At 35.8% G+C, this 12,169-nt stretch overlaps 1 protein-coding gene across 1 annotated transcript; it reads left to right on the forward strand.

The window, feature by feature from the left end:
* Positions 1 to 682: 682 nt before the first annotated feature.
* Positions 683 to 3,905, forward strand: dio2 (iodothyronine deiodinase 2). The gene is made up of 2 exons (XM_055172695.2): positions 683 to 1,212; positions 2,137 to 3,905. The coding sequence occupies exons 1-2, from the start codon at positions 994 to 996 to the stop codon at positions 2,689 to 2,691; spliced, it is 774 nt and encodes a 257-aa protein (XP_055028670.1). The 5' UTR covers positions 683 to 993; the 3' UTR covers positions 2,692 to 3,905.
* Positions 3,906 to 12,169: the final 8,264 nt, after the last annotated feature.

Genomic DNA, 12,169 nt, shown 5'->3' on the forward strand with positions numbered 1-12,169 from the left:
CTGTCTGTCCGTCCGTCCGTCCGTCCGTCTATTTATCTATCTATGTGTCTACTTATCTGTCTACTTATCTGTCTACTTATCTATCTACTTATCTATCTATCTATCTATCTATCTATCTATCTATCTATCTATCTATCTATCTATCTATCTATCTATCTATCTACTTGTCCATCTATCTCTCTACCTGTCCATCTATCTCTCTACCTGTCCACCTGTCTGTCCACCTGTCTGTCTATCTATCTATCTATCTGTCCATCTGTCCATCTATCTGTCCATCTATCTGTCCATCTGTCTATCTATCTATCTATCTATCTATCTATCTATCTATCTATCTATCTATCTATCTATCTATCTATCTATCTATCTATCTATCTATCTATCTATCTATCTATCTGTCCATCTACCTCCCCCCCTCTCTCTATCGTTTTTATTTAGCTGAATGGAAATGCTTTGTTTGCATTATTCAATGCAAATTCATTGTAAATGCCACTCATTATGCATGGTCACACAATCTCCTTCGTAATCCACAAGTGACGCTCTACAAAACAATGTTAGTTTCCATCTTTTCATTGCGCGCCCTGTGTCTAAAGAGAAAGCCCTTATTGTGACGTCATGTTCCCACCACGAGATAAGCCCCGCGAGCTTTATTTTAAAGCCCGCAATGATTGACGGTATAAAAACACCCCGAGCGGTCCGGGATCCTGCCCAGCGGACAGCCTTTAGTTAATTGTAAAGCGCAAAAGAGGGGAGACGTTTGGCACAGGCGCTCCTCTGTGCGTCTTTACGCCCGATGCTTGGAGAAAAGAAGAATCGGGTTTACCGTGCGTATACGCCCACATCCACGAGTCGGCTTTTCTTTCTTCCTTAGGTAGATGAAAGTTTACTAAGAGGGGGGACAGCAGAGAAGATGATATCTGACCAAGATGAGTCGGAAAGGTGAACTCGAGTAACCAAAAGTGCGCAAGTCGACCACCTGTTATAAATCTGCGAGACATGGGCATGCTTAGCGTGGACCTTCTAGTAACTTTGCAGATCTTGCCAGGTTTCTTCTCCAACTGCTTGTTTTTCGTGCTGTATGACTCGATAGTGCTGGTGAAGCGCGTGGTGTCACTCCTGAGCTGCTCGGGCTCGACGGGTGAGTGGCAGCGGATGTTAACAACGGCCGGTGTGCGCTCCATATGGAACAGCTTTCTGCTGGATGCATACAAACAGGTAAGGATGACAGCACGTATGTTGGTTTCTCCGAGGCTGTCTGCTGACAAATGTTAAGTGTATGTGCATGCTGTCTTCAGTGAAAATATTATTTAAATATTTTTTAAGCACGTTTTAAAAATTGTATTACTGTAAACAACAGTTATATTTGACATTGTAATCTGTGATACTTTTAAGTAAATTATTATTCAGGTAAAATGACCTGTGCCAAAATAATAGTTTGCTTATTTATTTACTGTTTGATTAGTTACAAAAGTTATGCCATTCAGCTCAATTTTGTGTGTGAACTTTGCCCTCCAGACAGTCCGTGACCTCACCAGATATTCATTAAATGTCTGGACCCTCAGTCCTGTTACTTTTTAACTAAAAATCAATCAAACATCACCCAGTGGGGTAAAATATACCAGATTAATTGGCATGAATCTCCTCAGACATCTCCTTACATACAGTCATCACCAATCATCCTTTGGTTTCATAAAAAGACATTCACTCTTAAATGAAGATGAGAGGTGGGATAGAAATGGGATGAGAGGGATTTGTTGTGCTCACTGCACAGCAGTTCAGCAAAAAACAAACACTTAATGCTCACAAAACTATTGTAAGTTATTTATTAATTTAGATTTGCTTAAGATGCTTACATTCTTACAAATGGTGTTAAAAGGTGAAATCCAAAACAAGCTTATAACATCATTACTGGATTAGTTGGGTGACTAAGCTTTGAAGAATTTATGAGACTTGTATACTTATGCAGCTGTAACTGTGAGATTTCTAATATATCCGATCTACTGTAGAGTTTTAGAGACCAAATTATGTTTTTTTTTACACATAAATTTTTGCCTGCTAGTTTCTCTTATTTCTTTACATAGAACGTAGGTCGCCTTTAGCCGTACTAAACTGTTATGTGTATGTGTATGTGTTTTTTAGGTGAAGCTAGGGGAGGCCGCTCCAAATTCCAAGGTGGTGAAGGTTCCTGGCATAAACAGATGCTGGAGCATCAGGGGCAAGACCCGTGACGAGTGCCACCTGCTGGACTTTGAGTCACCCAACCGCCCACTAGTGGTCAACTTCGGCTCGGCCACTTGACCCCCATTCATAAGCCAGCTGCCGGTCTTCCGGCGGATGGTGGAGGATTTTTCCGACGTGGCAGACTTCCTGCTCGTCTACATCGATGAGGCTCACCCCTCCGACGGCTGGGTCGCTCCTCCCATGGAGCCCTATTCGTTCGAAGTGAGAAAACACCGTAATCTGGAGGAGAGGATGTTGGCAGCCCGTAAACTTCTGGAGGTTTTCTCTCTGCCCCCTCAGTGCCAACTGGTGGCCGACTGCATGGACAATAACGCCAACATATCCTACGGTGTGTCCTACGAGAGGGTGTGCATCGTCCAGAAGAACAAAATCGCTTACCTTGGGGGTAAGGGTCCATTTTTCTACAACCTTAAAGATGTGCGGCACTGGCTCGAAAAGAGTTACGGAAAGTGATGGTTTCTTTGAAAAGAGAAGAATTTATTTTTGTATAACGGAGAGACTATAAGGTGCTTTCAGAAGGTGGCTCCGGTGGAAACTCTTTGGCTGGGCTCCAAGTCATTTTCTTGAAATGTTTAAAATGATCAGCGGGTGTCCTGGGTGGAGCTCAACATTCCTAACCACTTTTAAAATGAAATGGATATAGACACTAAATACTGACATGTGGTTTGCACTTCGATTGTTGCCAGCAAAACGATTTGTAGATGCACTATTAATGACTTTTTGCAATTAATGTAGAGTTAAAATGTGCAATATTTTTATGCGCCATATAACGTATATTGCTTTAGAAAGTAAACCAAATTGTTGAACGGAAGAGAAAGCACAAGTACCCAGCTGTTTTATGAAAGAGAATAATTTATTTTTTATTGACATTCAATGTCTTATGTTTAATATGTGGCCTGGTTGTAACCCTTTTCCTTCCCCTCTCATAAAATGACAATCGTCCATATTTCATTTTACACGTACCATCAGCTTTTACATCCCAGTCCAGCACATTTCACCCAAGATCAGTCGATACCGCTTTACCCAGCTTGGATAAATCACTAATGATAGTCATTTGGTCCATATTGTATTGTACATAACATAACAAACAAAGGACTGTTTAATCTATATGTTCTTGTAGCAATGCAAAAGTCATGGGTTTGATGGCAGAAACCCACAAACTGATGTATAGATTGAATGCACTGTAAGTCAGATAAAAGCGCCTGCCAAATGCATAAATGTAATGTAATGTAACTGCGTGCGTGCAGTGGCACATTTTCATAAATCAAATATTCCCCGTAGTCTAGTTTGGACACTTTGCTTATTCTACGGTGTACAGAAAAAAACATGTAAAGTTTTAATGGGTGTTACACCCCTGAATGTCATGGACTGTTTGAAAGGAACCGACTCTAACAGATTTACAGTCATTCATTTAGATCAATGCGGGGTGGGTGTGTGCATGAAAATCACAGACGAAATGGTCTCCTGTCCTGTCTGTGGTTGGATGAGAGACCACACCTCTCTGCGCTGATCCAAAACAGTATGACTGTTAACATGCTGAAACAATCACTCTGAATCTCCTAAGGCTTTGAGTTTTGTTTCACCGGACTGTTTCCATGTAGTACAACTGTTTTCTTCCTTTTAATAAATAAAAGGAGAGAAAAAATAAAGTTGAACTGCTGCTCAAATGATTTCTTTCCTTTTTTTGTGTTTGTGTGTGTGCGTTTAATTCTGGGAAATTTCAATGAGGGGTGATTGGTTTGTAAAAGGGAGGAAGGAGTTCACAGGAAAACTCCAGATGGTGGAAAACCTCTCTCTCTCTGAGTGCATGATAATTAAAAAAAAAGGAAGAATGAAAGAAAATGGGAGAGAGCCGTAAGGGGTCGTGGAGTACATGGGATTTTTTTCTTTCCATTAAAAATGTGTCCTTAGCAATGCATAGAGAGATGAGTCTGAACATGTGCAACACAATTAGACCGTGTGACGCAGAGGTCTCTGGCTGAACTTGTGCTTCTTTAAGGCTGCCAATAACTAAATAGCAAAAGCTCAGGGAGAACATGTACCACGAAACAGTACCCCTTGTTGTGGCCGGGCATCGGAACTAGTCCATTTGGACCGGGGTATGATGTTATTCACAAACTGTCCCGGGACTTGGAAAGCGCTGCACGGTAGAGTGGGAAAAGTTGCCAACGTTAAAGTTGGAAGATCCAGAAAAAGAAAGCTACACAACAGTACCGAACACAAGGCCCACTCCAGGAAAGGATCCCGTGGTGTGCCTGCTAAGGAATGCGTCTGGTAAACAGGTACTGAACAGAATCCTAAGCAGCGTGTGTGTGTGTGTGTGTGAAGTGGTCTCATTTACAGGCTGTGATGAGGATGCAGAACCGAAAGGGAAAAACTTGCTCCCATTTATTCACATGAGGTCAAGGCACAAACTGAGGTTTGCCAAATAGCCCCGTATAAATAAAGCAAAACGTTGATGCGTTAAAATGTATGTGTCTGCGGCACAAAGATAAGGCATTTATGTATTTAGTTTGGATGTGAACGGGAGCGCTCTCTCTCAGAAATGATCTCAGTATCAATATATTCAGAAAATCAACTCAGCGTCCGACCCAAGGGATGCCAAACATTGTATTCATATTTTAATTTATTTTTGTCCTGCAAGTATAAATAAAAGAGTGAGCTTCTCTAACAAATTAGGCAAATTTTGGAAGCTTTTAGGAAACCCTACAGAGAATGGTATCTCTTGGTCATATTAATTGGGCATTGCATTTGATCAAATCAAATCACATTCTGCCTGCCTACAGAATATCAGAGTCACTGGTAGTGAGTATGCAACACTCTCTTTCCGATGTTTTATGTCCTGTCATCTCTTTTTTCAAGTTGACATCCACCTTAACTACACCTACAGTACACTCTCAGAAATAAAGGCACAAGAAGGTACAAAAGTTGTCACCTGGGCACCTTTTCAAAAAGTACACCTTTGTACCTAAAGGTCAGAAACACGAACTGTGACATGCTACTGGGTGACTCTCGTGAAATTAGACTTATGAGGTGTCATGAAACATTTTGATATGAAAAGTAAATGCTATCAAAATAAGAAGCATACAGTTAAAAACATCTCTTCATGTACTATTTTGCACATACAAACCAATTTTGTTGTTTTTTCCACATTTAAGGGGGAAATTTTCATTACTGCAACGTGCAATCCATGACTGGATTTGGGTTCTTTGACATGGAAATATATAATAAAAATCTAAAAAATACAAAGTTTCAGTTCATGTTATACTATAAACATTTACAGTAAAGTAACATGTTGTATTTGGTGATCATTGGTAATGTAGACACAATAATATGGAATATAAATGCGTCCAAGACCAATTTTCTCATCCTCCGCAACAATTTTAAATCATTGTTAAAGCACTCAAGGAACTAACATTTTCAACAAAAAAAATTGTTGGAAGGGGTGTAGTTGACTTTGACATTCAAGATGGCTACCAGGTAAGCAGTTTTTATTTTTTTCTCTCCAGATAAAAGTTTAATTTTTTTTGTCATAGTACCTAGACAACTTTTTAGTTCTCATTACCGAAACATGAGTTTGTAAATGCAAATATTTAATGTAATATCATGTTGCGGTAATGAGAATTTTTGATAATGATTATCTAAAAAATTTTAATAATTCTATAGGAAATATTTTTTAAATCCATTAAAAATAATGGTTATAGTAAGTTCAGACCTTAATCTTATATATGAAAAAAATTGGCTTCAAGGGCTTTTTAAAAATTCTGATGTTGGACACCTTCTAAATCTGGATTTCGTGAGAATCACCCTTCTGTGATTGAGAAATGGGAAACCATATTAACGCTTTCACCGCCATTGACGAGTTATCTCGTCAATTAAAGTCGCCATGAAACGTAAGTAGTGATTGCCTTATTTTCCCCGTGATGACGTATATCCGAATGAAACGGCTTCTGGAATGAAATAAGGCAGGGCTGGATTTGAATTTGTCCATCGAGATCTGATTCGATCGTTTGAAGTTGGGTCGTGTTGCTAATTGCTAATCACTGCGATCTTCTCCCGGACCCCGCCCACCTGCCATACATTATGACGGGAAGTGAAGAGAGATCGTTTTGAGGAGGGGAGGAGATTTGCATTTTTGATTATGATTAAGATTATGAACACACACAAATTTTTTAAAAATAATGAAGCTCACAGATAAGTCATTTGTTAATAATACCACAATATTAAAAAAATATATATATAGTTTTTCATTTCAATTTCATAGCGACTAAGAGAAAACATTTCCCTGCCAATGACGCTTTCCTGACGAGTTTTTACGGTAATCTGTAATTCCGCTATTGTAATTATCCACTAGATGGCGCTCTTACCCAATTTATAAACTGAAGCAAAAAGAAATGTAATTAATTTTAAACTCCATGTATGTTTTGATAATCGTTCTAAATCTGATCTCTAACAAAATTTCTTTACAAAAATGCAATTATTTCAGCTTTTTGCTCAAAATTTGGTCTTTTTTAAGAAACCTACCCATATTTAAGAGGTTATAAAAAGAGAACAAATGAGGTTAGGATGAAATGTTTTTTTTTTCAATTGTTTGTTTGAAAGCAGAGGGTCTATTCTTTCATTTGATATATTTGTATGTTTATATATTTATAAAAGGAAATTTTACTGGAAGGCATTTTCTGTAACTTTTGTGAAAATCACAAAAAATGCTGGCGGGGAATGAGTTAATTTTCCTCTGATTGTAACCTTTATATCTACAGCACGTACTGACATTTAGCCACAGTTAGCCACCCCCAAAAGTTTTGATATTATTACCATGATCTCAAGTCTTGTATTTATCTTCTTTCCTTGTGACCCCTGTAACACTGAACCTCTTAGCAGCTTTTAGTGATGCACAGTCAGTGATGGATAAGGCAAAAACATGCTTTTATCCAAGTTTTGTAAAGGTCAGATTCTAGAGTCAAGTTTTTGCACTATGAATAGTTTGAACAGGCTAAATATCTTGGTTGATGAAAAACAAAACCACAAAACCACAAATGTAATCCTGAAATCTTGGTATTAATGTCACATTATATTTTGATTGACATACTCTGCTTTATATTTGGTGGCATTATATTCACATATACATACAAATTGGTAAAATGTGATCTTGTTTAAATACGGCAAAGAAGGTTTTTAAGTATTCTGAACACATTTGACACTTTTAAATTTTTTTCATTTATTTATGTAAAGTATTAACTTTTATATTGCATACACAATATATTCATATTCTGTCCAAGTAAATCAAATAAAAGCTTTCTGTGCAAGTTTTCTCACTCATGTTGTTAAAACCGGTGAATGAAAATAAGAAAGCTAAAAACACTTAGAGGTTCAAATTAAAACAGAATAATTTTGCATTAAAATGAGCCATTAAAAATGTTCATATCAGATTCGAGCAATCTTCTGGTTTTAACAAAGTTTTATTTTTAAGCACTGATCAGACAAAATAGTTTCTAAACAATCACTGGTAACACTTTACAATAAGGTTCATTAGCTAACATTGGTTAATGTATTACCTAACATGAACAAACCATGAGCAATACATTTGGTTACAGTATTTAATAATCTTTGTTAATGTTAGTTAATAGAAATAAAGCTTTTAATTGTTTGTTCATGTTAGTTCACACAATGCATTAACTAACGTTAACAAGATTTTAATAAAGTATTAGTAATTGTTGAAATTAAAATTAACAAAAATTAATAAATGCTGCATAAGTGCAGTTCATTATTAGTTCATGTTAACTAGTTAATACATAACTACATAGGTATGCTCTCTGTATATGTAAAACAAAATCAAATAATGAACCTTATTGTAAAATGTTACCCAATCATTCTGCTGAATTTTATTTTTAAGTATAAATTAAAATTTAGCAGATGTCCAGATGCATTCTTTATCAAGTATTATAAATCATATTGTCATAAATCATAATGTATTTCCTGTATGTCTGATAAAAGACGGATACATTCAACAAATGTCAAATTGTTACGAAAAGAAATGCTATAGACCATAATGTAAATCTTGTAATGCCAGTTTCCACAATCTGTCACTGTAAAAAGTGAAAAGTTGATTCAACTTAAAAAGTTTCTTCAATTGTTGACACATACAATTTTTTACATTTATTCAACTTTACACTTTACATTAGGTGAAAATTTAAGTTGCTATTTCATAACTTGGTTAAGCTGTTATTAAAATTGAATAGTATACAAACTAATTCAATAATCTGATGGATCCAGTCTATAACAGTTTCCAAGTCGAGTCCAAGATGAGTCCAAATCGATTTGATCCAAGTTTGCTCTACACTGTCAGAATTTTTTTTTCAAAATATGTACCATACACTGTAAAAAAATCTTTGCTGCTTTACATTTTTTAGTTTAATCAACTCAGATTTAACTAAAATTAAACTAAAAATATAAGGGAGCAAAGATTATTTTTAAAATTTTTATAGCAGTCACTGTGTCGGTACCCCTCCAAAAATGTCACCTTTGTACTTAAAGAGTTGATAATAGTATCTCAGAGGTACATATTCATACCAAAGAAAGCATATTAGCACATCAACGATACATGTTCATATCTCAAAGGCACATATTGATGCCAAATGTATCTTTACATAAGGGTACATTAGGACATTTTTAATGCCCCATTGACTGCTGGGTAGATATATTAAAAAAAAAAAAACGTGTAAGAGTTTGCTGTATAGGAAATTTAAGACCAGGTGAGGTGCACCTTGTCTTTAACTTTTATTTAACTTTAATGAGAAATATCATTGTTTACTAAAACAGTTACACTGTCAGGTGCCATTAGCCAGAAGTATATTACACTTTCTTTTTGAACTTTTACTCAACAAGACATAAATATTCCTCTTAAAACGTCTAAGTGTTTGAAGTTAATTTCCCCTTTAAGGCTTTCTCTCTTAAATTAGAATTAATTTGTGCCAGAGGGTTAAGTTGACACAAAAATTACCCATTCAGATTTACTATTCACAATTAAATACATTACCATCAAACATTCAGTTTTCCATCACACTTTTGCTTAACGGACATCTAAAGTGACTAAGTGGCCTTACATTCTAATAAATTATGCTTTTAATTACAACATTGTTATTTAAAAAGATTTACTGTAGATGACAGTGGGTTTTCCAGTATGAGGATATCTCACGCGGGTTAAGATGTGTTTATTGCGTGAGCGAGTCCAGCTCGGCTCATTACTCTGACAAAACATTTCAAACTTTTGACAGTCGCTTCGGGATTGAGACTGAATTCCAGTCATTTATTTACAGTCTCCACAATAGCATCTCTTGTTTTTCATAACAAGATAGAAAAGTGTTTTCACACTTTCGTAAATGTTTTTTGTTTTGCCAATACACCTCCATAGTAACAGTCTGAACTCCTCCTTGTTCTTTCTGAAAGCTCTGTATATTTATGTTGGCTTGACACACTTGTCAAACCAATGCAAATGTGCTCATTTCTCTGACGAGAGCTCATCGGTAATCATTTTCTCTCCATAGACCATCACTGACGTATGAAGCATTTCTTCATCTCTTCTCGTGCTAAAGCCTCTAAACTTTGCAGGATTAACAATAAAGCTGTTAACGTTCAGATTTTCTCACCACCAAGACCCCTCAACATTTTCATTTCTAATGTCTTAAGAGCAAATACACTAAACTTTAACCCAGAACCGATACATTTTGTTTAGTAGTTTAATTAATCATGAAAGCAGTGCTTTAATTTTAAGCAAGAATAATGCTATAAGTACCTTGCAGAAAAGCTTTTTGATTAGTTTGTTTTTCCCCTTTATTTATTGACCAACATTAGCATTGGGCTTGGACCAATAAACCTGGAATGCAAGTTCAGCCTAAAAATGCTTACAAAATTCAGGTTGGCAGAAATACTGTATAAAGCATATAGCTGTCCGGTTACGGGGTTGTGTGTGCTTTACCAGCCTGATATCATGAAAATTCATTTGTATTTTATGAGTTGGCTACAATGTAAAAAAGCTGTAATTTTACAGACTTTTACAGTTTTATTTTACGGTTTTTAAATACAGTTAAAAATGGTAAAATTGCTGAAATATACTGCAAATTTCCATATCCACTGTAAAATCACATGAAAAATACGTTAATGTGCATACACTGTAAAAAAACTGTAATTTTACGGAATCTTACAGTTATAATTTACAGATTTATTTTACGTTTATTTAAATACAGTTAACAATAGTAAAATTGCAGAAATATACTGCAAATTTACATATCCACCGTAAAATCAGATGAAAAATACGCCAATCTGCATACACTGTAAAAAACCAGTCATTTTACGGAATTTACAGTTTTATTTTATAGATTTATTTTACGTTTTTTAAAATACAGTTAAAAGGTAAAATTGCAAAAATATACTGCAAATTTACACTGTTAGACTAAACTGTAATTTCTACAGTAACTTACCACAAAATGCCCAGTAAATACCATAATTTTCTTTTCAAGTTCATTACTGTAATATGCATTGCATTATGGGTATTAACATTTAATTTACAGTGATTTACACAGTTTTTGACACAGTAAGTTACCGCATATATACAATAAAAACTCTAACAGTGTACATATCCACTGTAAAATCACATGAAAAATACATCAATGTGCCTACACTGTAAAAAATTATTTTACAGTTTTATTTTACAGATTTTCCACGTTTTTTAAATCCAGTTAAAATGGTAAAATAACAGAAATATACTGCACATTTACATAGCCACTGTAAAATCACATGGAAAACATGGTGCATATTCATATCAATTCGTACGAACTTAATCGTACAAAAACATATGATAATTATCATAAAAATAAACAATAACAAAATCCCACCCCTAACACCAATGTCATTGGGCCAAAAGAAAATCGTACAGAAATGTATGAATGTGGTCGTACAAATTAGCCACCTCGTAAAATACGTACGAATTCAGTGGCGGCCGGTGACTTTTCTTTCAAAGGAACGTAAATTCAAAATATGTGCTTGTAGTGTCATGTGTGTTTCTCATCATGTCAAAATATGTGTTACGTCATGTGAACCTATGTGCATCATGTGTCATGTCAAAATATGTGCCTGCTACACATAACACTCGTCAAAAGTGTTATGATAAAAGAGAGACGCTCACGTTCACGAAATACTCACAAGACACCAAACTCTGATTACACATGAGATTAAGCGACTATCTGGCAAACGTGACCTTCTCTTTAATCATAAACCCCTTCCAAGGGTCTGTAGCAGACACGTATTTTGACATGACGCATGATGCACATAACTTTACGTGACGTGCTAAATACATCCAATTTAGCGCCCTCGAAAAAGAAGTCACTGGCCACCACTGTACAAATTGTCATTAGATAGCTTTGGCTATACTTAAATTAGTAAAAATAAGTTTTAATATTACTAATAACTAAAGTATACGTCATTATACATTTATAAATGTGTTCGTATGATTTCCTGTAAGTCTTCTGCATTATACCATGATCAAAAGTTTTTAACACATGCCATGAATTCACTGCAGAAGCATGGAAAACATATTAGAAGTGCAGACAAAGACTTTAACCGCATCAAGGTAATGTTTCAGGACGTTCTTTTAGGGTTGAATTAGCAAAGTACTTTCTTTCTTCCATTCAACAAAAGGCAGGAAGTCTTTACAAGAACCATACTGTTCAGTAGGCGACATTTTGCTCCACTTTCTTGGTGCAGGGGAATGTTTGGGAGAACTGTGGCATTGTTTTCAGACAATACAGCATTGGTACATGGTGCTGTCTTTGTCACGCCGGCCAGCACACGAAGTACAGCCGTGGCCAAAAGTTTGGAGAATGACACAAATATTAGGCCTAATTTTCGAAGTCTGCTGCTTTAGTGTTTTTAGATT

This window comes from Misgurnus anguillicaudatus, chromosome 7 (genome assembly GCF_027580225.2).
Source record: "Misgurnus anguillicaudatus chromosome 7, ASM2758022v2, whole genome shotgun sequence".
NCBI lineage: Eukaryota > Metazoa > Chordata > Actinopteri > Cypriniformes > Cobitidae > Misgurnus > Misgurnus anguillicaudatus.